This window comes from Pithys albifrons, chromosome 6 (genome assembly GCF_047495875.1).
Source record: "Pithys albifrons albifrons isolate INPA30051 chromosome 6, PitAlb_v1, whole genome shotgun sequence".
NCBI lineage: Eukaryota > Metazoa > Chordata > Aves > Passeriformes > Thamnophilidae > Pithys > Pithys albifrons.
The window spans coordinates 24317693-24345098 of NC_092463.1; the positions used below are offsets into that span (position 1 = coordinate 24317693).

Genomic DNA, 27406 nt, shown 5'->3' on the forward strand with positions numbered 1-27406 from the left:
GTTCAAAGCTGAGTAAATTCAATATTGTGTTCAGCTTTCCTCCTTTATCACCCAGAAATGCCTGAAAAATCTTATGACAAATGTAGTCTTGTATTTCTCATCCTACTGAAGCTTCACCACCATCTGTCAATTATTTTTTCCTTCTGAAGTTGAGTGACATTACAAAAAGGAGACACAAAGAACTCCCCAAGCAGAAAAAGTAGCCAGACAAAAGAGCCAACCACTACAAATTATTCAACTACTTATTTTTCAGCAGACCATGAGTGTTTGGTCACCCAGGAAGTACATCAAACACCATGTCCTTAGTGTCTCACCTCGAAGTGTGGAGGCTGTTGCATGATCTGTTGGTACTGCTGTACTATCTGCTGCAGCTGAGCATGCTTCTGCATTATTCTCTGGTACTGAAATCCAACCCGGTGATGGGGATGCTGCTGCCACTGAGCTGCTGCCGCTTGCAATTGCTGCAACCTCAAATCTTCCTCAGGGTCATCAGGAGGTTCAATATTGAGCTAGAGAAAAAGGCAATTATTATCAATAAAAGCAAGTTGTGTCTGTCAGAAGAAAAACACACTTGGTAACTACACAGTTTACAGGAACTTTCTCCGTATTCCTTATTTTATCACTCTGTATTTCAGTGTTCTGTCCACCCAGAACAGCTGATTTTTTTACAGGTTCTGAAAGGTTGATTTTTATTTAATTTTTTCTTAATGTGAACAGTCCAGTCTAAAGGTTAGGTTGATGACAATTAGGATATTCATACATAAAGAAACTACCTAAAGGTAAGAGATTAATGAAAACCTGTTACCTGTCACTCACAGCAAGTGTAATGAGAAAACAGTGGTTTTTCACAATGAGGTAAAGTAACTCTGAGTGCATTATTTTTGCCACTTTGTAGGAATCTGCACACTGTAAGTTAAAGTGGAGCACACACTGCAGGGTAATTTATGACTCTGTAGTAATTTGTTCAAACATCAATCATGATGTCCACCCTTTATATAGTAACTTTCATTAAGCATGCTGACAAAAACACTCTGTGCAAAATTCTTGGCTTTCAGACAAACTATTAACACAGAGAGAAGGGGAGGCAGAACTCACAAACTACCAGAGAGAAATTAAGAAATAGTGTCTTAAGCACAGCATTCCTCATCTACTGAGTACCTGATTTTGCACTTAGGTATCACAAAGTGTTTCTCACAAAGATGACAGCACTGGAGAAGGTGCAAGGAGTGAAGCTCAGACTTGCTTGGTGCATGTGTGGGTAACTATGTAAGTCTATATACAACAAATGTATTTTTATTTTTTTAATTGGTAGCACTTTACCATTTTTAAAAAAATCGTGTTACTATATTTATTTACTGTTACAAAGTACACATGAGAATTTGATGGCATTATTTTCCTGGGAGTGGCATCACTTTACGAAGTCTACCTGAGTTTCAGTGGATGTAAGAGAAGACTCATCTTCTTTGGAAGCTGAAGGCAGGCATTCATTAAGTGGAGGAGGTTCAGACTGCTGAGTTGAAGCACTCATTTTCCCTTCTTCAGACTTTGCTCTCTGCTCAGATGTGTCCTTCAATACTGGACTTTTCATCTGCTGCTGTCCCTGAGCATGGGCTTTTGCCCTTTGCTGCAGGCTAAGCAGGTGCTGCTGGTACCAGTATTGCTGCTGTTCCTACAATAGATGTAAATTTTCTGAGAGACAGTTTTCACAAGAAAAACAAAGGAATTAATTCAAGATAGTCACTAGAATCATACTGTAGAAAAAAAATGTTTTGAGTAAAAACTCACTTCTTCAGCAATAGTATTGCAATGGATGTGAGAAGATCAAATCAAAATTCAGAAACCACCGTGTAAGGCATAGAACCCATAGCAAAATTTAGTTCCTACCTCAACAAGCTCACTATTCTATAACTATAGCAAACAATAATAATAAAAAGCTGGAAGATAGGCAATAATAAGTCAAATTACTACACACCTTAGAATTACCATATATATTATTTTTAGTTCTTTTTATATCTAAGAACTATAGGTACTTATTATAGGAGACTAACTAAGAGAAAATGAAGGGAAAATGGAGGACAAGTATGAGCAAGACACCAGTAAAAAGAAGGGAATATACAGAAGAGGAGGATGAACTGCAAACCAAGACAACAAGCAGACTAAAAATGACAGCTGAGAAGCTGTGGTGGAAATGTTTGAATAAAGGCTATGGAAAGGAAAATATCAGAACCAGCACATAGTGATGATTGTCTATTATCTGAATTCTCATTAATCCTGATCCATTCAATAGCTGAAGAGGTAAACAGACATGGTTGCCACGACGTCCTAATTCCCACAGACACAGTTCTGAGCGGCCTTTGTGAGGCAGCAACCTGTAGGTGTTAAATAAAGCAACTTGACTGCATCACACTAAAATTGAGGTTATTCCAAGTTCTCATCGTTGATAAATGTCAACAGAATTGAGGAATGGAGGAGAAAGGCAAGAAATGTTTGCATTAAGGCATTTTTATCCTTCCCTGTGCAGCGATTTTACAAAGTACAAGAAGGGTTACACAGAGAACTGTAACACACAGTTGCACCCATTTTTAAAACACACACACTCTTCCAACTATCCAACAACACACTGCTATTTCACAAAATTGATGGATCCAAACGGTTCTTATCTATCTTATTTTTAATTTAATTAATAGAGCTCTTCATATGTGTCTTTCTGCAGGATTCAACAGGTTTCTTCTCTCACTCTGCTATGAACCCAAACTCATCTTGCAAATTCCACTGTTATCTTGGAGGCTTCTAGCTGGGAAGCTGCCCTTGGCTCTCTTGCCTGAAAACCTGCATGTTCTCCAACTTATGGTTGCACCCAAAAAATTATCCATTTAAGAAGTAATTAAGCTTTCAGTTTAAAATATTTCAGGGTAGAATTAGGGTACTCGGAGGCAGATGACAGTGGCTTCAAAGGAAAGTAAGCTGCCACTAACATCAATGAAAGACTAAAGAGAAGTATCTCAACACTTAAGGAGTGATGCATCTTGAAGAGACTTGAATAGGAACCAACAGTTCTGCACCTCTTCTAATATGAGAAACATCAGGCATCTAATGATTAGCAGACACACACCGTAGGCAGCACTTCACTTGCTAATGAAGTCCCTGCCAAAGACCACTGCAAGGGCTGAAATTTTGTGGATTCAAAAGACAGCTTCATAAGCTCATAGAAGAAACTTCTACATACTTAAAAAAAACACACCATTTGCAGCTAAGGTAGCTCCTGTATTTTAGGAAGTATTGCTATACACTTGATTTTTAAGTTGTTCTCTTAGCATCTGCTTTTAGTCACTGTCAAAGATGGAATGATAAAACACTGTACCTTCTGGTCTGAAATACTGCAACTACTCTTATGCTTTCATCTCAATTCCATCATCTCTGAGAATCTGTGACTGCTCTACATCTTTTATACCTTCTGTTATTCCTTTCCATCCAAGCATGCACAGTTAAGAAAATACACCTATATAAAGCCCAGTTAGGAAAAAAAAATCCAAAAGATGAAGGTATTTTAAAATATAACTCACAAACACAAAGTGGGAGCTGTTGTCTGATAAGATTTCTCAAAACTGAACCATTCTGCCTATCTTGAAACAGGTTTAAAAGACGTGCAACCATTCTGTAAAAACCTACTTCATGCTCAAATCAGCCATCATATTTTCTATTGGCAGCAAACACAAACGTGGAGCTGTATTTTTTTAACAATACTTCTGTGAAACTGTAACTTGGAAATTAGATCAATGAAAAGACTTTAAGTTGATCCTGAAATTATTCCTGCCAAGAATCCTTTTAACAAAAATGTGATTCAGAAGAGCTGTCACAGCTTTGGGCTGGAGATGTGCCTTCACACTCCAGCATGGACTCTCTCAGAAACCTTCAACAACAAGCTGAAATAAGTGCAACTTACAAAACGAGGGAGGAGTGAACTTTCCCAGCTATACAAAAGCTGATTCAATTATCCATCTCAAAAGGCCCTATAAAGAGATTTTCCATCATGGTGCCAGATGCTGTGCCTCATGAGCACTGCCACAGAACTGCCATCTCCACAGATTCATTTTGTTTCCTCCTCACTCTAACAACTGGACAAAGGGCAAGGACTCACAATACGACTAAGGGTTCCCACAGAGCTACAAAAATATTGTTAGAGATTTTTTGCAGTAGATGAAGTCAGTGACAAATATTTCAGGTTCTATCTGAAAAGCACAAGAAAAGTGGAAAGGTAGATTCTTACAGCTTAGTCTGAGCAAAACAAAAGTTCTAGTGTAGAAAAATTGTAATGATGAAGAGTTCATTTATTTGAGTGTTTACCTTCTAATAATGATTGTCTTTCCTCAAGTTCAGTTACAATCCTTAAGCCCAAGGAAAACACCAGCATCAACATACACCTTTTTCCATCTTTGGCTGACCAAGAGACCAGGCCTGTTGAATTTCACTGAACACTGAAACCAGCACTATCAGCTTACGACCACAGGACACACCACCAAAAACATTAATGCAAAGCCCACACCAAAAGACTACTCCAAAATTAACTCAGGTGACCTCAGGCCATAACATAACATCTATTTGGGGGGACACAGTTCCTTTTCTGGTAAAGACAGCAAAAGAACACTTTAGCATCCTTTATAAAACAAAAGAAACTGTTTAAAGAGTGCAGCAGTCTGCTGGATGGTAATAAAGTAAGCTAAGGTAGCTTTAAGATATGTATTTATGGGTACAGATGCACTCACAGATGTTTGGTCACTACTCGGGTGCAGCAGGAAGAGCACTGTCAGCAGGTCAAGGAGAGAATCCTCCCCCTCTACTCAGCCCTGATGCCCTGATGCCACATCTGGAGCACTGTGTCCAATTCTGGGCTCCCCAGCACATGAGACATGGAGCTCCTGGAGGGGGTTCAGCAGAGGACAACAAAGATCATAAAGGGACTGGAGCATCTCTCTTATGAGGAAAGGCTGAGGGAGCTGGGGCTGTTCAGCCTTGAGACGACTGAGAGGGGACCTCATCAATGCCCACAAGTATATGAAGGGAGGGTGCCAAGAGGAAGGTCCAGGCTCTTCTCAGTGGTGCCAAGCAATAGGACAAGAGGCAATGGGCAGAAACTGATGCAAGAAGTTCCACCTGAACCTGAAGAAGAACTTCTTTACTGTGAGGGTGACCATACACTGGAACAGATTGCCCAGAGAGGTTGTGGAGTCTCCCTCACTGGAGATATTCAAGAACTGTGGACACGATCTTGTGCCATGTGCCTCAGGATGACCCTGCCTGAACAGGGAGGTTGGACCAGATGGCCCACTGTGGTCCTGTCCTTACTCAGACTGTGATACTGTAAATAAATAGCAGAATACAATACCCAAGTATCAGATGGAGCACTAACGAAAATCACAGGTACTTTAACTGGACTTGACAAAGGATGCATCTGATTGTAGGGAAAAAAGAATCCAGCAATTTAATACAACTATACACCCATGGAAGAAACTATGCTAAACTCACAATACTATTGTCAAGAAAAAGAGTGGTATCTTAGACAGGAAAGGAAAATAATTAAACACTAACTCATGGCAAATTGCATAACATTTCCTAAGTTAAGAGAAAAAAACTGAACTAGCCACTGTTACTGTGGGATGAGAACAGAAGGAATTGCTTTTAATTGCCAGTTTAAACAAAGGCTTAGTAGGATATTACAAATGACAAATTACACTATTTCTCTACTTTTAACGTCATCACCAAGAAAGCATCACTATGCTTTGCTTTTTCCTATTCCTATTGTGTAAGAACTTGTTACTAATTTTAAAGCCTAAGATAGCCAAAATCATATCAATCTGTTATAACAAATTTATGACCAGGAAAGTACCATATTCGTTTTGCATTAACACTGAGAACAAACAAACTACTCAAGACAGAAGCTGATTGTATAAACACTCATAAACCAGACACTGTAAACTTCAGCAGTATTCTGCTGCTTCTGTGTGGATCACAATAACGCATTACTTGTGACTCTTCTGGAGAGCGTTTACTGTTCTATTATTGAGGTCCATAATGTAAGAATTCAGCAAGCTGCCTCAATACCAAATTAACACCACTTTCTACACCTGTTTTTTCAAAGTTTTGGTTTTGTCATTAAAACATTTAGTATGCCCCATTCCTGTCACTGTAAAGGATTAACAAGTACTGCCCAGAACCCTTCTAAAATTAAGTGAAATGAACTCAAAGCACCACCTTGGTAGGCATGTTAGTTACATGGTAGAAACGTAAAAATGAAACTTAAATGGATACAACTAAAAAGGTCTCCCAGTAACTAACATATTTAAAGTATCAGTGACTTCAATATGACACAATAGGATTTTCTCAAACTTAACATCAAATCATAACCCTAAGATCAATTTCCCAAAAATAGATGCCTTTTAAACTAAAGTAATTCTAAAGCATGCACCTCAGCTTTGTTCTTGCAGCTGGATCTCTGCAAGACAACTCTAAACCCATGCAAAAGCCTCAGTGAATCAGCCTGACCCATGTGTAGCTGAGGGTGTCAACACATGCGTCTCTGCAGATGCTCAGCCTTAGGCCACTGGATTGTCCCTGACAATGCAGATGAACAGTCCCATCAAGTTCACTGGGACTGTTCTCATTGAGGAAGCGAAGCATGCAAGCAATTTGCAGGCATAAAGCATAGGTATAGAAGGCACACAGTATTAATATTTTTCACCTCAAAAGCATTTCATAACATTTCCCTACAATGTCATACTGGAAGAGCAGGTACGTGTAGCACAAAATGTGGACTTGAGTCTAAGTAGATGGCAGGTATCTACTGCAACAGAAACATCTTTGCAACTATGTGTGGTAGGATTAAAATAGTCACAATTCTATACTGATCAGGTAGACAACTGAAACACTACCCCTTAAGAAAACTAAATGAAGAAATCACTGAAGGCAAGTGACACTCATCCTGCAACATGCAACAAGCACACAGACTGCTGTTCCCACAACAGGCCAGACGAAGTCAGCAGGGGTTACAGGCAGGTTGCCCCCATGTTATACTTTGGAATGCAATTCTCCAGAGACCAACACATCCCCTAAAAATTAAAGTCAGCCAGGATTTACACTTTTCCCGAAACAACTCAATTTCTCTTGAAAAATGGCGGTTTTTACACCCTAACGACCACCATTGGATAAAGAAGCATTTATGTACCTTCCCCGGAGCCGTGCCACTCCCAGACTTCCACAGGTTGCGTCCAAACCCTCTAAGTATTATGCAAATACGGTGTGTTTATTAACCACTCTTACTCGGAGACCTTTGCAACACTCTGTATCCGCCAGCGGTTCACCGCCGCCGCTGCCCTGGCGACTGCCCGCTGCCAGCCTTACCTGCGGGGTCATGGTGGAGGGGTCCGGCTGCTCCGTGCCACCGCCCTCCTTGGCTGCACCCTGGGCGCCCTCCGGCTGGGCAGCGGCGGGAGGGGGCAAGGACGGCTGGGGCGGTGGGAAATGCGCCTGCGATGGCTTGGCCGGGGGAGGGATGGAGGGGACCAGGGCGGGCTGCGCGGGCTGGGAAGGAGAGGCCTGGGAGGAGAGCAGGTAGGGCTGGGGGTGTGCTATGTAGCCCTGGGCAGGAGGCGGCAGGTAGGGCTGGGAGGCGGTGGCCGGCGGGGGCTCCAGGTAGGAGGGCGGGGGTTCGGTGAAGGAGGGGGGCGGCTGGGAGGGCTGCGCCCGGGGCAGGTAGGGCTGGAGCGGCGGGGACTGTGCCGGGGGCGGCTGGGCGGGGGGCAGGTAGGGCTCGGCCTGGGAGGGCGGCAGGTAGGGCTGGGCGAGGGGCAGGTAGGGCTGGGCGGCGGCCTGCGGGGATTGCGGCGGCGAGGACAGCTCCATGTCCATGGGCACCGCCTCGGCGGGCACCGGCTCGCCCCAGTCGCCGTGCCCGCCCGGCGGCTCCTGCCCATCGCGGTCTCGGCCGGCGGCGGGCGGCTTTCGCGGCGGCAGCTCGCGGTGGGAGTACTGTTTCTGGTAGCTGCGGACCGGCGGCGGCACCGGCGGCACCGGCGGCTGCTGCTGCCAGTCGGTGAAGGAGCCGGGCAGCGGCGGCGGCGGCAGCCCCGGCGGCGGCGGCCCCGGCGGCGGCGGCGGGCCCAGAAGCACGGACTGCAGCTGCTTCTGGTGCATCTGCTGGAGCTGCTGCAGCTGGGCCAGGTGCTGCTCCTGCAGGCTCAGGAACCCCGAGGAACCGGCGGGCGGCGGGGCGGCGGCGGGGGGCGCGGGGCCCGGCGGCGGGTAGCTGGGCAGCGGCATCGGCGGCACGGCAGGAGGCGGCACGCTGGGAGGCGGGATGGGCAGCGGCGGGGGCGGGATGGAGGTGGGGGGCGGCGGGTAGTGCCCAGCCGCCCCGTACAAGCCCCAGGCCGGGTACATGGCGGAGCGCGGAGCGGGCACAGGCCGCGGCGACGGCGGCGGCGGGCGGCGCGCGGCGCCTGCGCGGCGAGGCCCCGCCCTGCCGGGCAGTCGAGAGCGAGCGCCGCGCCAGAGCGCCCAGCGGCGCCTCCCGGCGGGTCGCGGCACCACCACAGCGCCCCTGGCGGGCATTTGCCGCCACAACGCTCCCCTGGCGGGCGGGCGCCCCCAGCGCGGGGCGGGGCGAGCCCGGGGACACGGGGTGGGACCAGGGCGGACAACACGGGGGAGCCGCTGAGGGCCCGGCGCAAGGCGTTCCATTTCCGGCAGGGGTGCTGGCAGGTGCCCCGCGGGCAAGGCTGGGTATGGCTGTCCCCCCGCTCCTGCGGCCCCGCGGTGCCCTCGCTGCCCCAGCGCGGCCGTGTTCCCGTGCCTCCCGCTGTCCCACGGCCCGTGTCGCTGTAGCTCCGGCAAACCCCGCTCCGCTGGCCGGCGGCGCCGCGGCAGAGTTGAAGAATTGTAGCGATTGAAGGGTGGCACGGGCGCGGCCACAGGACCCGCTAAGGCTGGCCCGGGAACGGCTCACGAAGGCAAAGCAGGGCCGCAGCCTCAGGAAGAGCGGAGCGGAGCGGAGCCCTGCGAGGTGATCCACCCCGATCATCCATCCCCAGAATGCCATGAATCCGTGTTTCCAACCAATATGCTGGTGATAAACCTGAGGTCTAAAACCGAGAATAGAGCAGTGGATGTGTGAAATTACCTCATCCATTACAGAAGTGACTGCACTGAGGAGCAGGAAAGAATTTACTTTCTCTCTTCATACACTCATGTATGAAATAAAGATACAAATATGTGCTGTTGCCCTTTATGCCAAGTGCATAGAGAAGAGATGTGAGGGCTTGTGTGTGTGCAGCTCGGCAGCAAAGCCCAGTGGCTACAGGTCAGCAAGGCAACGGCACTGTGGTGTGTCACTGCTTGCTCTCTTTCCCAAGCACAGAAAACATGAGCAATTTTTGTCGTGTTCATGGCTGGCAAATCAAGGATCCATGGCTGGCAGAGAAAAGCAGGTGTTGGAGGAAAAGTCCTAACACTTTTCAGTCAGGAGAAAAACCAGGAAAACTAGATTAATAGAGGAAAAGCTTTGTCCTCTCTGGTAGAAAAGCTGGACTTTGTGTTCGTTTCTTGTTGCATTCCAGGGAATCCACTGAGGTGATACATTAATACCAATAATCTACATAAAAAGCTTTGACTGTGAACTCAAGTTGTGAGATGCAAATTAATTTAATACACTGTCTTTTCTATTCTTTACTATCCTTTCTTTTCCTCTAGAGATGTTTATCGATCCTTTTCTGTTTTGGATGGCCTGTCTAGATCTCTCCTGCAGTGAATGTGACTTCCAGATAGGATTTGTACTTTTAGCCCCCATCTCCCCTTCAGTGTACAGGTACTTACCATTTATATCCCTGAGCTCTATGGGCCAGTTTAACCACTAAACTTTCAAAAGTCTGTCCTCCCCAAACAGGGAATTCCTGTTGCAAACATCCTTTAATTTATCCTCCTGATCTATTCACTCAAAGTGAGTTCTCTTGTGATCAGTTTACTCAGAGTTATTTTATGCAGGCAGGTCTTTCCCACCATTCTTGCTGTTAGTTGTAGTTACTCGGTATTGTCAAGAGACTTGTTACTTCCCTTATGAAGGAATCCATGTACTTAACGACTGTCAGGGGAGGAGACCAAATTGTAAGTGACAGATAAAGTGACAGATGCATTTTTAATACTCAAATCTCATTTGGGCATCAGTGGAGTTGACTCTCACCAAACAAGATACATTGGCTTTATTCAACATTACCTTGCACTAGAGCAACCATGTCAGGTTCACATTATGCCCTCTTATTATTTTACTATTTTATTTTTATTCTTTCATTCTATTCAGTTTATAACATTACTGGCTGTCATTATGTTGGTTTTAGTTCAGGTATTTTTTTAGTTCGTGTTCTTCCTGCTTTTCAATGCTATTATGCCACCTTTCAATTATCCCTTAATGAACCAGTGTCACATCTTGGATCAGCAGCTTAAATTTCTTCACTTCATCTGGTGGTAAGGCTTCAGTAATCTTAGGCTTTCTGGTAGCTCAAGAGATGAGTAGAAATTATTTTCTTCCATTCTTTGCATAAATTCAGATTTTCTTTACGTGGCTTTCCTGATTGTTCTCTATCTTCTGAAGCTGTGGAAACTGGACACAGCAAGGGACAGGATGTTAATGAGGAGGCTGGACTCTCTAGTTACTGAGAAACACTGCAAGCATCTGTTTGATATTTAACTCCTGTGCAGGTTTAAACCAGCTGCCAGAGTTGGGTCAGGAAGTAATTTCTCTTCTGGTTTGGACTAGCAGGGTTCTGCATTTGAGGGAACATCAAAGTACTCTAGCTTACCAAACTCTTTCCTGTGACAATGATCTCTCCTCCTATGACCTACTGTATGTTGGATCTGAGGTTGAGATGCTGTTGTGTGCATGGAGTAAATATTTTCCTCTGCAGGAGAAGCAGGAGAAACAGTTGTAGGAGGCACTCCAGGAGAAGCAGTTGATCATTCAGGTGATCCTTTCCTATCCCTTTCATTTTCTGACTAGGTGTTAATACCTGTCAAGGGATTTCTTACAGACAATGGCCATGTGAACGATCCAGACTGTATGGACTCTGTGAGATTGAAGCAGCTACCAGCAAAGAATAAACAAAGGCACAGCTGCTGCTGAGTGGTAAAGAAATCACTTCGCAGGAGTTCCCAGCAACAACCCAGACTTTCAGACAAGAACTCCTGAAAGTTTCTCTCAGAACTCTTGAGATTCACCTGGGAACTGTTAGGATTTTTTATCAAAACACTGGACTTGTGAGATATGGAATATAACCAATAAGAAATGTTGCTTTATGGTGTGACAATTGCTATAACCAATTAGCACGTAGCTTTGACCCTATATCAACCACTTGCAGTGTATCAATAAATGGCATTCTACCTAAAACCATAATGGCTCATCGTGTGATGTCCTTTGATGCTCCGCATTATTTACTTTAAATACCCAAGTTATTAATCTTGCCAGTTATACTCCATAAAGAAAATTTCCTGATAGGTTTGCTCACTGCCAATACTTTATCCTTGCTGCTCAGCCTTCAACCCTCTTAACACATCTTTAGCAATTGCCTTATGTGTACTCAAGGTTTCTCCTCCTTTTACTAAAAAAAGGCAGAGTAAAAGGAATAAAAGACTTCAGTAAATGGGCACATTTACTTTGACTCCTACCCACAGCTACATATATATATTACATACATATATGCCTCCAATAGGCATTCTGCTGGCAGGTTCATGTTCCCCAAATTCATCAGGTTGCTGTATCTTTGACCTCTGCTCTGGTGCCAGAAAGATTTTGATCAAATATTACCATAAATGTCCATTTCTTTCTTGTCCAGTCTTCTTCCATTTAGGTTCATTCAAATGAAGTTACTTGCACAGGAACAATTCTAGTAAACTCTTTACTTGAAGAAGTATTTTAAAACTAGAATTATTCTGAAAACCAGGTTACAGAGATTAAATCCTACAACTGTTTTTCAGTCCTCATTTGACTAAACATGGGTTTCAAGTGTTCATGACAATACTCAATTATTCAGCTTAAAGAAATGTAAATTGGATTGAGGAAAGAAAACTAAGGATATTATTTCTGAAATGTACGTATACACCAAGTGTGACATCTCGGGGGTGTTGGATACTCTCTTCCTGGGTGCAGGTTGAAAAAATAAACTTCAACTGTGATAGCCTGGAAGGGACTAAGTTTTCAAAGTGTCAGTATGCTATTATTTCAGGGATGTTTAGCAGGTGAGCCTGCAGCCAGTAAAGAGATAGCAGGAGGAGTAGGTCTGACGTTCCCAAAGTTTTCTGCAGTATCTGTAGACACAGGGTGCTAGCCAGAAAGTTATTATGATGTCAGGACATTTCGCAAGGACAGAAAATTATCTACATGGTATGCTGTGCAGAATACAGACAGCTGAGTTCAGCAATTATAGAACCATTAAGACTGGAAAAGACCTCTAAGATCTAATCCAACCATAAACGCAGCACTGCCAAATCCACCACTAAACTGTGTCTCTAAGCACCACATCTACATGGTTTTTAACACTTCCAGGGATAGTGATTCCAACGCTTCCCTGAGCAGTCTGTTCCAATGCTTGATCACCTTTCCAGTGAAGAAATTTTTCCTAATATCCCACCTAAACCTCCCCTGGCACAGCTTGAGGCCACTTCCTCCAATCCTGTCACCTGGGAAAGGAAACTGACCCACACCTCACTACAACCTCCTTTCAGGTAGTTGTAGAGAGCAGTAAGGTCTTCCCTGAGCTCCTTTTCCCCAGATTAAACAGCCCCAGCTCCCTCAGCTGCTACTCATAAGCCTTGTGCTTCAGACCCATCACCAGCTCTGCTGTTCTTATTGGACACACTCCAGCATCTCAATGTCTCTCTTCCAGTGAGGGGCCTAAAAGTGAACACAGTACGTAAGGGGCAGCCTCACCAGTGCCAAGTACGGGGCAGAATCTCTTCTCTAGTTTCTGATACAGGCAAGGATGCTGTTGGCTTTCTTGGCCACCTCTGCACCCAAACCAGTGTAAGGCACTACAGGATAAAAGTCTACTAAAGCTTGGAAATAGTATTAATTTTATGAATAATATAAATGTTCAGGCTTCTCCTGTACACCTCCAGCATGCTGGCCAGGAAACATGTTTTTGAATGATGGCCCCTGCTGACCCTCTCCTCACCACAGAGCAAAGATTTTAAGAGCAAATTATATTGCTAAAAATTAAGGAGTAATGGAGAAGATATGAGATTGTAGAGTTACGCCTTTGAAATACTTTTTCCCCTGCATTTCTCCAGGTGGTTTAATCATTGCTTTTCCCTCCCTCCTCTGACCACTTCTTTCCCTGCAGTAAATGCTGCAGGTCCCTGGGAGCCTCTCTATACCTGCAGCTATTGCTCTTTTCCCCCCCCACTGACTCTGCTCCTAGCTCACATTAGTACCTATCCCCATTTGACATCTTCCTCCTCTTCCCTGATACCCAACAGAAGTGATAAGGGTTTGAGGTGCACAGGCCCCAGACAAACAAGAGACAGAAACCTGTCCCAACACAACCCTGCCCTGCCTCCACCACTCCAAATGTAAGCAAGAGGACCAGGCTGCCAGCTAACCCGCTATAGACAGGACAATCTGAGCAGGACACTTCAAACTTCATTCAGTGTGCAGTTGAAAAAAAGCCCAACAGTTCCGAACCAAAATCTTCCAGACTGCTGTTCCAGAGAAGGCCCACCAACTGGTGCAGATCTGATGTCTTTTCTCCAGAACACAGGTTCTGAATTTGTTTGAGGAAACAGGTGTGAGGGAGCTTCCCAGAGGAATATCTGTTCCACTGCAGGTGCAGCAATAACAAGCTTTTAAAATTTTTGTAGTTTCATTCTCAGCCTGACCTGCATCATCAGTATGTAATTTAGAATGCTGAAATCACTTTTTCCAATGATCCCAAGGAAGACAGAGTTAGGCATGTTCTGGGCACTGCTCTCCGGTTTCCTATACACTTCTCCCAGCTACAGGTAATCAGACCAAGTCAGAACAATGATGAATAAAACCAGACTCTTCAAAATAGATTTTTCTTAGAAAATCAAGGCTAAGAAGTCACCTGCAGTTCTATGAGCAGAGTCCCACCAAAAAAGCAGGAGGGTTAGAATCAGAAGGACCCTTATCCTGGCTCAGAGTCCTGGCATCGATGGCTTGGCTGGACAGGTTAGAATCGAGGAGCTCCGTAATCATCTGGCATCCTTTCAATATTGTATCTGAGAAAGAAGGAAAACTTATGAAAACAACCTACTTCACCTGCTCTCCTTCCCACTGTGGTGGAGCATCTACCCTCTTCTCCTCCTCAGGGCTGCTCTACAATCTCAGGGATTCCTGCTAGGCCTTGGCCTTTGTGTAATGTGTTGGACAGTGAAGTCACCTTCAAGGCTAATGACTACACCAACCCCCTGGGCAGTCTGTTCCAAAAGTTCATGGCCACAGTGAATAAGGGGCAAAGATGTTTGCAGAGAAAAATGTCCTGAGCCACATTCTAATTATAGATCACTTAAGACTTTACATGTTTCTAGCAGTCAACCTTCTCATTTCCAACATGCTGCACTAGTATTCTTCTGAGTTGCCTAGTTTTTAGCTAAGAAGCATACGCAATCTCTTAGCTGAAGGTACACAAAGCTACCAAGTAGACTATGGAACAAGAAGGGTTCTTTTCCTCAAAAACCTGTAGAAAGCATTTGCCTGGTAGTCCTGCTGCTGCTGGTAAGCAAAACTGATCTACGGAAACACTGGCCTCAAGGAAACTAGGTCTTCAGATAAAGACAAGTGAAACGTAGACTGCAGTAAAACTGGGTCTGTGACCAGTCTCTTTCCAGCCAGCAGTAGCTGTTACTTCCATTTCTGTGTAAAACCCAAGCCCTTTACTGCAGCCTTAGTTAGGAGAGAAGTACGTGGTGACAGAGCCCCTCTCAGACAAGGATTGTACTGGGCAGGGTTCTTCGCTATCAGGGGGCCCTTACCTGTGCCTGGAAATATACATTATAGGCACTCCAGGGATTTTTCGTATTCTCCGCTTGAGCTCTTTATCCACTGTGGCCACAATGTAACATTTGTGCTGTAAAAAGAGAAGGCAAGTCAGATTCAACACCAGCGAACCCACAGAAAGAAAATTTAACTGACCAATGAGCTGACTATTCCATGAGCTCACGGAACACAAGAGGGCTAAGTGTCCTTAGCACAGCATTACTAGGACTTGTACAGAATTCCACAGCAGACTAGTAACATCCTTCTGCTCATCAAAAATTATGGACATTTCTGAAAGTCCATCCAGCCTTCCAAGCTGACTGCTTTCCCATCCTAAGTGCTTCCTGATGCTGTCCTATACAACAAGAATGCTCAAGGAAGACAGTACGTTGTACTAGGGACTGAAACTGCCCTTTAGTGGGATTTTATAGTTACTTTGTGGGAAATTTAAGTCATCAGTAGTTAGCAGGGTTCAGGAATTTTTAATATGTTAGCACAGTACAGAAAATGTCAGAAAGGGAAATACCTGAGTGACCCTCTGTACCAAGCAGTCATCTGCATAGGTTCCTTTGTGCATACATGGCAAGCGTTCAAACCGAGGGTCCTTGGCAATTCTGTGGGGACATACAAGGCAGCACCACAGCAATTAGACCAGAGAGTAGAGTAACACAGTATGAAGGAACAAGAACACTCCTTTCTGTGAGATACAGAACATTGTTCACAAAAGAAGGGCTTGAAGGGATGGAGTAAATGGTACACAAAAGTCAACTGAAATGAAGAACAAAAAAAAGAATGCAATTTGTTTAACTATTATAAGTATTTCTTAGTACTGTTAGGTGGATTCAAAATCTGTATATTGTCAGGCCATTACCAAACAAAGTAATCTGAAATAAGTTATCTGTGGGAAGAACTTCTTCTGGTGTGTGATCGTTGATACCATTCATATAGGGAATTGTATCTCCTCACTGAAGGGTAACATCAAAGCTGTTTAGGGGATGTACTCAGATACTTTACAACACAGCATGAACTACACTGGACTAGTGTTGTACAGATAACACAATAATCTTTATATTATCAGTACATGGTACCTACTCATACAGGAATAACATGAAGTATGAGTAAAAAGTTCTGTAAGACTTGGGTCACTTCTTTATTAATTTTTAGAAATTCTCTAATTAAAAAAATGTATTTTGAGAAACAAGAAAAAGCCTTATTTTGACAGGCTTAGGAGGACAAAAGATTTACAGATCGATATTATGCACTCATACATAGCATCTTCTTTTAAAAACTAAAAAAATCTAAAACATGAGACATCGTACGTCAGAGAAATAAAACCACATTCAGGACTCTGCAACAACCTAACTGCCCTCTAGTGCAGGAGCACCAGTCATGGTAAATGTTTTTCATTTATTTATATTAAAACATTAAATTCTAGAAACAGAGAAGAATACCCTGCACGTACCTTAAGGCCACACGGTACTTCTGTCCTAACTTCTCGATTTCACCCATTACACAATCGGTGATACATGGAATACCTGTATGCAAAAAAAAAGCCTGTATTAATACCAAGCAATGTTTATTCACAGACCCCTATATTGCTCACATGTCCAGGAACTACCAAGGGAACTCTGTAATATATTACTTACAGTAAGAACTGATAGGGTTGCAAAGTGATGAAATGTAGACCCACTGAATTTGACCATGCAATGATAATTTTAGATATTGAAGTGACTAATGGTCTACCTTTGTTGAGATTAGCATTTAAGACCTATATTTGACTGAAACCAGAGGCAGTTCTAGGGTATCACAGCCATGAATGATGAGCTCTGTGATTATGGCACATACCCTTTTATCAAGATTTCTGTTATTTTCAGCCAGTGGCACAAGGCTGACAAAGCACATTACAAACACAATGTGGCACTGTATGGTCAGAGAAGCTGCAAGTAGTGCAGACACTCACACTTGGCATAGAGACAGTCCATCATTGACTGCACTAGGTCCAGCTTGGCCTTGATGGAGAAGTTGATGAAGTTAGTGTCAACCAGAATGTGGTAAGGGGGGCCCAGCTGTGTATTATACTGGAAGAATAAGCAAGAGGGATGCTGGGGGCTGCCAGGAAGACAAAGAATTCAAATCAGTTAAATGCATTTAACAACACGTCCAATCCTACAACTTGCACAGAATGAAAGAGGAGTAATAAACAGGAAGACCCGTCAGGCCTCCCTTGGTTTGGGGCACCATTTCCTACCTGACAGTTTTGCTCAGAAACACCCTCAGTTACAGCCTGCAGCATGCCGGGCCTCCCTCCCTCCCCTTCCCTCCATCTCTCCCTTCTTCCCTAGTGCGCCGGCAGTACTTACACCTCCCGCTCTTTGATGGCACTCGGGTCCTCTTTCTTCTTCACGGGGGCTTTCGCCCGGTCCTTCTCTTTACTGCAAAAAAACACAGGCACTCCCTGGGGGCGAGCGACAGGGAAGGGCGGCCAGCGGCGGCGAGGCCTGGGCCGGGATCCCCTTCTGCCTCTCCCGAGGGGGACACGAGGGCGCTGCAGGGCCCCGCCCGGGAGCAAAGCCACACTCACATGCGCTCATCCCGGAGGCTGATCATGCGCTTCATGACCGCGTACTTCCGCGTCTTCTTCTGCTTCCCCTGCAGGGAGACGGACACACAGCCATGATGAGCTGAGAAGAGACCCGATCCCAGGCCGACCCACCCCGGCCCGCTCCCGGCTCACCATGCTGATTCCGCTGACCCTGCCAGTCCCGCCCTCGCCGCCGCTGCCCCCGGTGCGTCACTGGGCCCCGCCCCGGGAGCGCGTCACCTCCGGCTGCCAGCGCCGGGCAGCGGCAGCGCGGGGCAGCGGCACCGACGTCGCGGCCGCCGCGGCAGCCCACGGTAACGGCGGTAGCGGCGCTCCACCTGCTCCGCCGCGGCCCTGACGTGGGGATCGGGGCTCCCGGGGCGAGGGAACCACAGCCCGGTGTCTCCGCCGCGACGGGCGTCCCCCGTTGTGGCGGCCCCGCTGCCGGCCCGGAGCATCCGCGGTAGGCCCGGTACAGCCGCAGCGGGGTCCCCGCGCTGTCCGGCGGCGAGGCGCGCTCGCTCGGGCCGCGGCGGAGCAGGCGGGGCAGGCGGGGCCGGGGATCCCGGCGAGCGGGAAGGGCCGGCTCTGCCTGCCCTGCGGCGGCCTCGGCTTTCCATTTCGGTGTAGCCGCTTCCGCGGCGCTGCGGGTGCATCGGGGGCACGTCGGGTGGATTGGGGGGACTGGCGCCTGTGCAAAGGCCGTGGGGTTTGGTGGCTCCAGCGAGCCCACCACTGCACACAGATCGCCCTCCTTTCCCCATTCTCTGCTTAGTAGAGCCGGAAGGTGACGGAGGTCTTCAGCCCGCTCACCTGAGCTTGCTGGACTGAGGCTTGTTTTAAGAATGAATGCAATGCCCGTTTTGCCGCGCTCTAGCTCATGAAATTGGTAATGAAAAACAGTGGGTTGTCGTTATCTTTAGACCTTACCTACATTTGTGACTAGAAATCTTAGCGAATAAGCATATCAGCTGTACTTTATGCAGCCTTAATGGTGTAGTCTGATCCAAAATGTCTCTTTTACACATGAAAGGAAATGTTCTCCAAATTCTGGAACTGGTTTTGGGCACCTGGTTTCTCCTGCGCTGTGCACAGAAGGGAGAAAGAACGGCCTTTCTCACTAAAGCTGCAGGGATTAGTGAGAACTTCCAAATACAGCCGGTTTTATCTGGTGTGCTGGACAGAAAAAGCAGCCAATGAGGTACCACACAGGAGTTTTTTCTGGAAGTAGTGACCTCAGTAGAACTATGACTGAGACTCTGATAACTAGGAAGAAAATTAGACTGAAAGAAAAACTCTATTAGGGAAACCATAGCTCAGCTGTCTACCTGGGTGATCATACTGTGGTTAATTGCTGGTCGAGGAAACACAGTTGATGGAGCTCCCATGATGCTGCCTAAGAGACCATGAGTGCTTTGGGAAAGGAGTTGATTTGCTTTCCCCACTGATGTGTAGGGTGGCAAGCGGCTGAATGTTGTTCTGGCGTGCTTGGGAAATGGATCTGGTGTTGAGGTGAGACTGGACTGAAAGTTGCCATCACCTGGCTTTTCAGGAGCACGGGAGAAGCTGACAGTGCTGGTGGTGGTTCATTTGCAATGAAAAGTCCTTAGGCTTGAGCAGTTGCCAGAAGTCTCCCCTGCCTTTTTTGTTTGTGTGTTTGTTTGGGGTTTTTTTTTGTTTTCCTATTGCCACTGGGTTTTTTTGGCTTGTATGTAAACTAATATGAAAAATTCCAGCACTGATGAGAGAATGACTGTTCTGTGTAGACACTGGTCATTGATGTGGCTTTTGTCCTTGATAGCCAATACTGGATCCTGCTTAGTACCTTTTGCACTGATGTTTCAGTTTTCTGTGGATGTATTTTAAAATTAAGGTCTCATGGGCATTCTTATTTGTTGGCTTGTGCTGGCTTTACTTAGTGTGAGAAAATACTGTGTCTTTCACTAGGGAATAGTTGTCTAGTGCATGGCATGAGATGGACATGCCATTGGTGGTAGACATTTGTGCATGTGGATTGAGGGGATATTCTGCACAGGGATAAATGGTTCTCTTATTTTACTTGGATGAGGGAGTAGCAACCTGCAAAAAAGTTTTAAAACAAGATTAAAAGTCTGTTGTTAAAGAAGAGAGGAAAGGCAGTTAAATTTATCAGTGCACCAAAAAAATCAAAAAGCATTACAGATTTCCTAGGACCTCAGTGCCTCAGTTCTTCAGAGCATGTCTGCAGCTGACTTTGTAGCTGTAGCTGCATGAATGTCCATTACTGTGTTACAGTTCCTTTTGTATGTGTGGCTACACTTGTGTGTCCTTCTGGAGCTTTGCAGCGTGCTCCTCTTGCTTCACGGCAGCCATAACACAAACAACAAAATATATTCCCATTACTGGACTTCCTTGCCTTGCTGACTTGAGAGAAGCAATGGCACTAATACAGTTAATTTTATGATTCCATGCTGTCTACCCTGATTATGCCAGTACTTCTCCCTGAGTCAAACCAAGGCGAAGCTTTCCAAATCCCCATTTTCCCTGCAGGTGGTGGGAGACCATTGCTTGCTCTGTACTTGGATCCAGGTTACTAAGACCTGATGGGCAATTCAGCTGGGGTTTTTTCCCCAGCCTAGCTATCTTGGCATGTTCTATTGCTGATTTTCAGAATTTGTTTCTGGATTGTTACCCAGCAGTTCTCAGCACAGATGCTATTGCAATTTACATCTGCATTCTGTTAAGTGAGAGACAAGGTATCTTGGATACCACCTAGTTGAAACTAGGTTCTTTACCTCAATATATTCTAGCTGCAAGAGCATCCTTAAAGCTGCTGGCAGCACGTAAACTAGAAGGAAGTTGGTTGTATGAAAGCCGCTTCATCTCTGGAGGCTGCCTGACTTGGCTTCTTGTTTACCACTTCATGTAGGGATAATAAAATGAGAAGTTACTGTGCTGATTAATGGAGATAACTAATTCCCTGTGCCCAGCAAGTTTGGAAATTCTGCAACCAAGATCAAGAAATAGCTTTGGTAGATGAACCTACAGGGCCAGTTTTGTGTTGATGTTTTTTTGGTGGCATGAAGAGTCTGGTTCTGTAAGATGCTAGAGGGAGATCTTGTAAATATTTATAAGTTTCTGTGAAATTCCTCAGCTCTGTGCGGAGTAGCCACACACCTTCGACAGCCAGGCCAAGCTGAAGCGGAGTTTCAACCAGGCATTTGTAGCATATCTTGGATATGTACTGTAAAATAACTAAAATATCAAAGAATTTGCTAGGGCTGTAGGGATGTTTCCTAATACACAGATATTTATGGCTTTGGAAATCTGGAGCTTCATCTAGGAGGAGAATGAGAACTTAGACCCTGGGGACTGCATCAGTGCTCACTAAGTAGAGGAAAGAGGAAAATAGCTGAGTGGGTGAGATTTTCCTTGAGATATGGGTGGTGAGAGTGACAGTGAAAGTCTGGCTGCTTCTCCAGTGCAATCAAGGTGCTCTGCATGGACTTACCAGTTGGTTTTACATGTATTAGAAAGCTTAGTGGAAGTGTGCAAAGGCAGCCAGATCTGTGTGATTATAGGGATGGAGGGGAATGAGAGGTCTAAAGAGGAAGGCAGATGAGGGGGATCTAAGAAGGCTGTGACAGCTGAGGTGAGGTGTTGGTATGGTAGGCAGAAGGAGCACATCACTTACATCCCCAAAAGAGGCAACTGTCTTAACAGACAGCTGCTGTGGATCTGTTCTTTTCATTCTCACTCTCACTCCTTTATGTAATCTGTGTTCTGAATGAGTAGATACTGACTGTGTAGGCTCTGTGGCATTCCCTCTGGCATATGTCCTGGATTTTGTGGGCTGCATCAATCCTTGCTGTTAAAATTTAATTTTTAAATTAAATCTCAATCCTGACAATAAACTGTAATTTAGTGAGTAGTGCTGCCGAAACTGAAATCTCTTATGAGGATATTCATTTCCTGAATTCTTAAAACAACAACAACAACAGCAGCAGCAAAAAAAAAAAAAATCCAGTTTGCTTTGTGGTCCAAGAACTTTCAAAGACTTTTCTTTTTCCTAGACTTGACCATAAATGGCCCTTTAAATCTGAGCAAAATAATTTTGAGAATAGCATATGGCATTTTGTTGGATGTGAAGGATTGAAGTGCTACTTGATCATAGAATAATTTGGCTTGAAAGGGACCTTAAAATCATCTAATTCCAACCCCCTGAGCAGTGATGCCTTTCACCAGATGAGGTTGTTTAAAGCCCCATCCAGCATAGCCATGAATACTTCCAAGGATGGGCCAGCCACAGCTTCTCTGAGCAACCTGATCCAGTGCCTCACCACTCATAGTAAAGAATTTCTTCCTTATTTCTGCCTAATTCTTTTTTTTTTTTACTTTTCCAGGGAAGCTAGCAAATTGCAGGCTAAAGGGAAGAGCACTGCAGGACAACCCTTTTCCACACAAAGAGGAAGAGACTGCTGTGCTCAGGTCCTCACCTTTCAGCAGTGATTATGTGATGCAAGTCCCAAGAGTTCCTCTTTCTGTGATAATGTTCTCAATGGCCTCTTCTTGCTGACGTTTGTCCCAGTTTTGGGCACAAAGAGGAAGGATGCTGAAGAATGGGTACCCTCCTTTCGGCTTTTAGAACATGGGCACTTGTGTAAAGGTATGTGGTTGCTCTTTGGCTGGAAGGATGGACTATCTGCTGAGGCCAGCAAAGGGAATTTGCTGGGACAGAAAGCCATGACTGTTGGAGGGAAATAACTCATTTAAGCTTTCTGCATGCTGACGTCTGTTGTTGCTGCTGTCAAGATGACTGATGAATAACTTCCCTTTTGTGTTTGTTTAGAGGAAAAAAAAGCAGCCTAAATACACAATGTAGCTTCTCACTAACTGAATAGTGACATGGCGAGCTATATTGTATGCATTACTGTATGCCAAATCCTTTGTCTGATCGCCACACACATTCTTTGCTGCTCTAGTTCCATCTGTCAGCTATGTCTCATCAACCAAACAGCATGTTGTGGTTCTGGGTGTGGTCTTTTACTACATGTTTGTTTAGCAGTCCCCTCAGTGAAAACTTGATTATAGATTGGCGTCTCTAAAAACTGCAGTAATCTTAATGGTATACAAACTCCAGGTTTTAGTTTTTGTGTTTATCAGTGAGAGTTTCAGCGGAGAGGCTCCACTTTGCAGAATCGAGTAGAAAAATACACATGCATTGTTTTCCAGTTGCATTAATACATTCTGTAGTAGACTTACAGGGTGTAAAACTGATTCAGCTCTGCCCTAGAAGGATTTTGTTTGTTCTGAACAAATGAGGATGGTCTTATCTACATCTCTTTTATTCCATAGCTTTTTCTTCTAATGTTGCTGGTTGAGGGTCAACTTCTGTCCATTTTGGTGGTGGTTCTGTGATATGCTTTCATATCAGACCAGAAGTTAACTTTGTGACTAGGTGTGAGAGTTTGGATGAGTGGCTTTTGGCCACTGCTGTTGAAGTTGGTGATCCTGCAAAAAGTAACTCATTCCTGCAGTACCCAGAGCCCGCTCTCACTGTTTTCAGTGGATAATATGTTGTCCTTCTTACAGATCCCTGAATCTGAGTGGGAATCTGTGACAGAGAGAGAACTGTTAATTGTAGCATGCTGTGCCGTTTGCGTATTTCAATGGAATAATGCTTTAGTGGGGTGTCCTTGGAGAGGAAGACAGATGATCATTAGGCATTTTTTCTGGAGAATCACAGATTAAATTTAGGCCAGTGTATGTGAAGAAGAGTCACTGGACTGGACTTGGACTATTTTGTGTTCTAGATGCAGCTGTGATCCTCGGCTGTGTGTCTCACCGAAGGGACCTGATGTTTTACATTATTGGTAAGTGAAGGAAAGGCTGCCACTGTATTTGTTGACCTCTCAATAGGCTTTAGGTGGATTTCTTCATAGCCTTTGATTTAATGTTAGTTCAGAGTATGCCTAACAAACATGAAGTTACTGTCACCCCACACTGTGCTCTCCACCTGGCAGACTTGCTTCTCCACCATTCTTGTTCCTAAAGTCCTTTCACTGACCTAATTCCCTTTCTCTTTCTTGCAAGAACTAGTGGGGCGTTGTTGCCTCTGTGATGCCTCTTAATGCAGCCTTAACGTGATGTGCAGGAGTTGTGTGGTTATATGACTGTTTCCCTTAAAGGAATCTCTTTAGTTCTAATTTGCAGCTCAAAGGGAATCCCAGGCTTCTGTTGGGATGGCTGGTAACCTTACCTGAAAGGCTGTACCTTCACCTATTTCCTTTGTTTGCAGTCATTTGCAGAGTTTTACAGACTTGATACTCTCTAACCTTATTTGTAGCATAACACAAAGCATAAAGGTTCATGCACTACCTTCTGCCTTAAATACCTAATTTGCAGTTGAGTAGAATGTCATTAATAAAAGGCATCTTGGGCTGATGAGGAAGGAATTTTAGTATGTGACTCAGCCATTCTGCTGCAACCACCTTTGTTCTGTCCTTGCTGCAGGTGGGATCACGGTGTTTGTTGTAGCTTTCTTCTTCACCATTAAGTTCCTCTTTGAGCTTGCCGCACGTATAGTCAGCTTCCTTCAGCATGAGGACCGGGAACGCCGAGGGGAGCGAACTATTTATGACTACGTGCGAGGCAACTACCTGGATCCCCGGTCCTGCAAAATCTCCTGGGATTGGAAGGACCCCTATGAGGTGGGCCATAGCATGGCCTTCCGAGTGCATGTAAGGCAATATTTCTGTTTCCATTTCCATGCAGCTTTGTGGGCAGGAACAGAGGTCTGAGTTAGGGATAGACTCTTCAAATGTGGTTTGGTTTGGGGTTTTTTTGGTTGTTTTTTGATTTTTTTTTTTTGGTGGGGCTAAGCAGGATGTAAATTAGGAGTAACAAAGCTATCTGTTTATGTCTTCTGCCCCATTAGTATGTTGCAGAACTCTCTAAGTGCATATTTGAGGTTTGCACTTCTTAAAATCTTATCTCCCTCTCTTTAGAATCCTCTGAAGAGGCAGAGGAGACCAGGCTTATCCTGACTACTCCTTCCTTTGCTAGGAAGTGAGTGGGTTGAGCCTTGCCTTCAACAGACTTGGTTTGGTTGTGCAGCTGAAGCCGAGGGCGTGGGAATGGGCATTTTACGAATCTAAGAGCTGTAAGGCTTCATGGCCACTCCTCATTCCTTGAAAATGCATTGCTATCCTGTCTGACCTGGAAAAGCCTGCCAAGAACTCTTGTTTCCTTGCAATCCCAAAAGGCCAAGTCTAGAGGAATGGGACAAGTATACAAATAAGATGAGTGAGGAGCCTGAACACAGAGAGTTTGGAGCTACATGGAGAAAGTTTGAAAAGGTTTTCCCATCTTTCTGTCCCATCTTCCCCATCCAGGAGGGTATCAAAATAAGAAGAAGGGTTCAGATAGGTTGCCATACCCATCCTTCTTGAGAAGGTGATGAAAATCCTTCTGCTTGACGGTGTGAGGCACCAGGGCAGGCAGTGAAAAATTGCTGAGGGGAAAGGGACTTATTCTGTTCCTGGTGTTTGAATTTATTACCTTCACCTTACTGACACTCACTCATGGCAGCTCCAGCAATGTGCCCTTCCACTTCATGCTTGTCTTCCATTTGCTTAGTCCTTTATTCATCAGCAGTAGCTGTTGCATATGCTGGTTTCTCTTGCTGACAGTCAAGATTCAAACTACTTTAGGCCCTACACCCTCCCTTACTTAGAAACAGGCAATAATAGTACCTTTTTGCTGTCTGCAGGCTGATTGCAGATGGCTGGTAGGCTCTGGCAAACCAGCTGCTGGCTCTTAAAGAGCCATTCATGTAGGGTTTCAAGGTGTGATTCTTTCCTTGTAAGGAAGTATTTTGAGGTATGTTACCTTCTGAAATTGTCTGGCAGATCACTTCTGAGATTGAGCTGTGTGTAATTTTATCTAACATTTTCATGCTGATGCTTCTTAGCAGTAAAGGCTGGGTCAGCTCCTTAGGTCAGCATCTTCTTTATACTATTTTCTATAACAAATTGGTAAGAGCTTTTCCAGAGCTTAGCTCTATGAATGAACAAGATCTGCTTGTTTCTCTGAAAGAATGTGTCCTTGCTTTTTTCCTTTTGGCAGTGGATTCTCTTGATTTGTGCTCTGATACTGCACTAGCAGTGCAGACAGGAAACGCCTCTAGTCATATTCCTTTCAGGGCACATGTTTGAACCCCAGCACAAAAGAGAGTGGGATTGTTCAATGCTCTCTTGTGCCCTGTTCATTTTGGAGAATACAGCCTGTGTGGCAAAGTTGTCTGTTAATTACTTTTCCTTTGCTGAGCTGGGGTTCTTACCCTTCCCCAAGGCAACTTGGTTTCTCTTTGTCTATGCACTGCTTATATTTGCTGACATGGACTTCTCCATTTCTCATGCAGTTATTCTATAAAAATGGGCAACCCTTCCCTGCTCACCGGCCTGTGGGGCTGCGTGTTCACATCTGTCATGTGGAGTTAGCAATTGATATTCCTGTAACCCAGGAAGTTCTTCAGGAGCCCAATTCCAATGTGGTGAAAGTGGCCTTCACTGTGCGCAGAGCTGGGAGATACGAGATCACTGTAAAACTCGGTGGCTTGAATGTGGCATACAGCCCCTACTACAAGGTGTTCCAGCCAGGTAAGGTCTAAGTGGTCCTCTAATGATTCAAAATAGATTTGGAGGTATTGGAGGCAGTTACATAAATGTGTTTCCAGCTAAAATAGGCAGGTGACAGGGAAGGAGTTACCTTTCACCATTTACCTCCTGCCATGTATAGATCCCAGCAAGATCCCCATGAGTAAAACGTAGTTGTGACTAGCAGTATATGGCAAAACAGAAACTGCCTTACAGAATAAGTCATTAGTGCCGCTTACAATCCCTAACCACTTATGTCATGTTCTCCATTTTGTAGTAACTTCTTCATAATCCATCTAGTAGTCAGAGAATGCCTTTTGTGAAAGTACTGAGTTATTTGTATCTGAATTGGAAATGCTGATTTGACTCTTCCTCCATTGAATACCCTACTCTATTCCTTTAAGCTCCTGGAGCAGTTGATACCTTTGATTATACACTTCTTTTAAAACATTTCCTTTTTGTCCATTTTAAATTTTTTTTCTTCTACTTCAGTGTTTTCAACCCCAGTTGACATCTTTTATGTTTCATATATATGTTCTTCGAAAGGACCTGTATTCCACTGCATTGTGAATAGATCCACAGCTTGCTAAGATATCCCTTTGAAAGAGGAAGCTCAGGTTTAACTTAAATACTCTTCAGGCTTAAGTGTGTTTGGTAAGCTGCATTTGCAAGTTTTCATAGGTGTCAGCTAACTTGTATTTTGTATGTACAGTGGGAGCAAGTTCCTGAGCTGAAGGTTTAAATGGTGGAAAAAGCATTCTTTGGAAGACTAGTAACTGGGTTTGCTTTATTAGTATTGTTTCTGATCCAAGGAAAACACTATGCAGTACATCATGTATTTCAGTGCTCAGGTACTTTGTTTTTTGAATATGTTTAGATTTGATCTGTTTTGAAGGGTATTGTGCCCCTAGTTGCTTTTCTTTTGTTTTTTGTAGCTTCACCTTGGAACTTGTTTGACTCTAAATTGTTGTTGTCTGCTCCAGGAATGGTGGTTCCCTCCAAAACCAAAATTGTCTGCCATTTCTCCACTCTGGTGCTGACCTGTGGGCAGCAGCACACTCTGCAGATAGCTCCCAGAGATGAGTATGACAATCCCACCAGCAATTCTGTGTCACTGATAGATGAGCACAATTACAGCCTCTCTATCCATGAGGT

The 27406-nt window shown here is 44.8% G+C and overlaps 3 protein-coding genes across 20 annotated transcripts in view; 1 reads left to right on the top strand and 2 right to left on the bottom strand.

Moving 5' to 3' along the window:
* YLPM1 (YLP motif containing 1) overlaps positions 1 to 8473 on the bottom strand; it is a 41982-nt gene extending 33509 nt beyond the window's left edge. For all 7 annotated transcript variants that reach the window (XM_071557830.1, XM_071557825.1, XM_071557824.1 and 4 more), the window contains exons 1-3: positions 7396 to 8473; positions 1427 to 1669; positions 315 to 509 (exon numbers count right to left, since the gene is read on the bottom strand). In XM_071557830.1, the coding sequence (XP_071413931.1) occupies positions 315 to 509; positions 1427 to 1669; positions 7396 to 8433 (1476 nt within the window). In that variant the 5' untranslated portion in view covers positions 8434 to 8473. The remainder of the gene's footprint in view (positions 1 to 314; positions 510 to 1426; positions 1670 to 7395) is intronic.
* Positions 8474 to 10156: 1683 nt separating this feature from the next.
* Positions 10157 to 17843, bottom strand: FCF1 (FCF1 rRNA-processing protein). Of its 2 annotated transcripts, XR_011698024.1 has the most exons (9): positions 17769 to 17843; positions 17616 to 17683; positions 17395 to 17466; positions 16995 to 17143; positions 16497 to 16569; positions 15561 to 15648; positions 15031 to 15125; positions 14124 to 14277; positions 10157 to 10645 (listed from the first exon to the last, which is right to left on the bottom strand). XR_011698024.1 is itself a non-coding variant. In XM_071557841.1 (8 exons), the coding sequence occupies exons 1-8, from the start codon at positions 17769 to 17771 to the stop codon at positions 14229 to 14231; spliced, it is 597 nt and encodes a 198-aa protein (XP_071413942.1). In that variant the 5' UTR covers positions 17772 to 17843; the 3' UTR covers positions 11923 to 14228. The 2 variants fall into 2 exon arrangements, 1 of the variants encoding a protein (XP_071413942.1); XM_071557841.1 differs by lacking the exon at positions 10157 to 10645 and having other exon boundaries at positions 11923 to 14277.
* The window catches only part of AREL1 (apoptosis resistant E3 ubiquitin protein ligase 1), a 39473-nt gene continuing 29867 nt past the window's right edge, over positions 17801 to 27406 (top strand). For 4 of the 11 annotated variants that reach the window (XR_011698022.1, XR_011698021.1, XR_011698023.1 and 1 more), the window contains exons 1-6: positions 17855 to 17929; positions 21998 to 22260; positions 23408 to 23467; positions 24108 to 24334; positions 26017 to 26254; positions 27235 to 27404. Coding sequence is in view for 8 of the 11 variants with exons in the window: in XM_071557832.1 (XP_071413933.1) it covers positions 23452 to 23467; positions 24108 to 24334; positions 26017 to 26254; positions 27235 to 27404 (651 nt within the window). In the remaining 3 variants the exon portion in view is untranslated. Of the gene's footprint in view, positions 17821 to 17854; positions 17930 to 17961; positions 18088 to 18449; positions 18817 to 21997; positions 22261 to 23407; positions 23468 to 24107; positions 24335 to 26016; positions 27103 to 27234; positions 27405 to 27406 lie in introns of those variants that run through there. The other 7 variants (XM_071557836.1, XM_071557839.1, XM_071557837.1 and 4 more) reach the window with 7 other exon arrangements.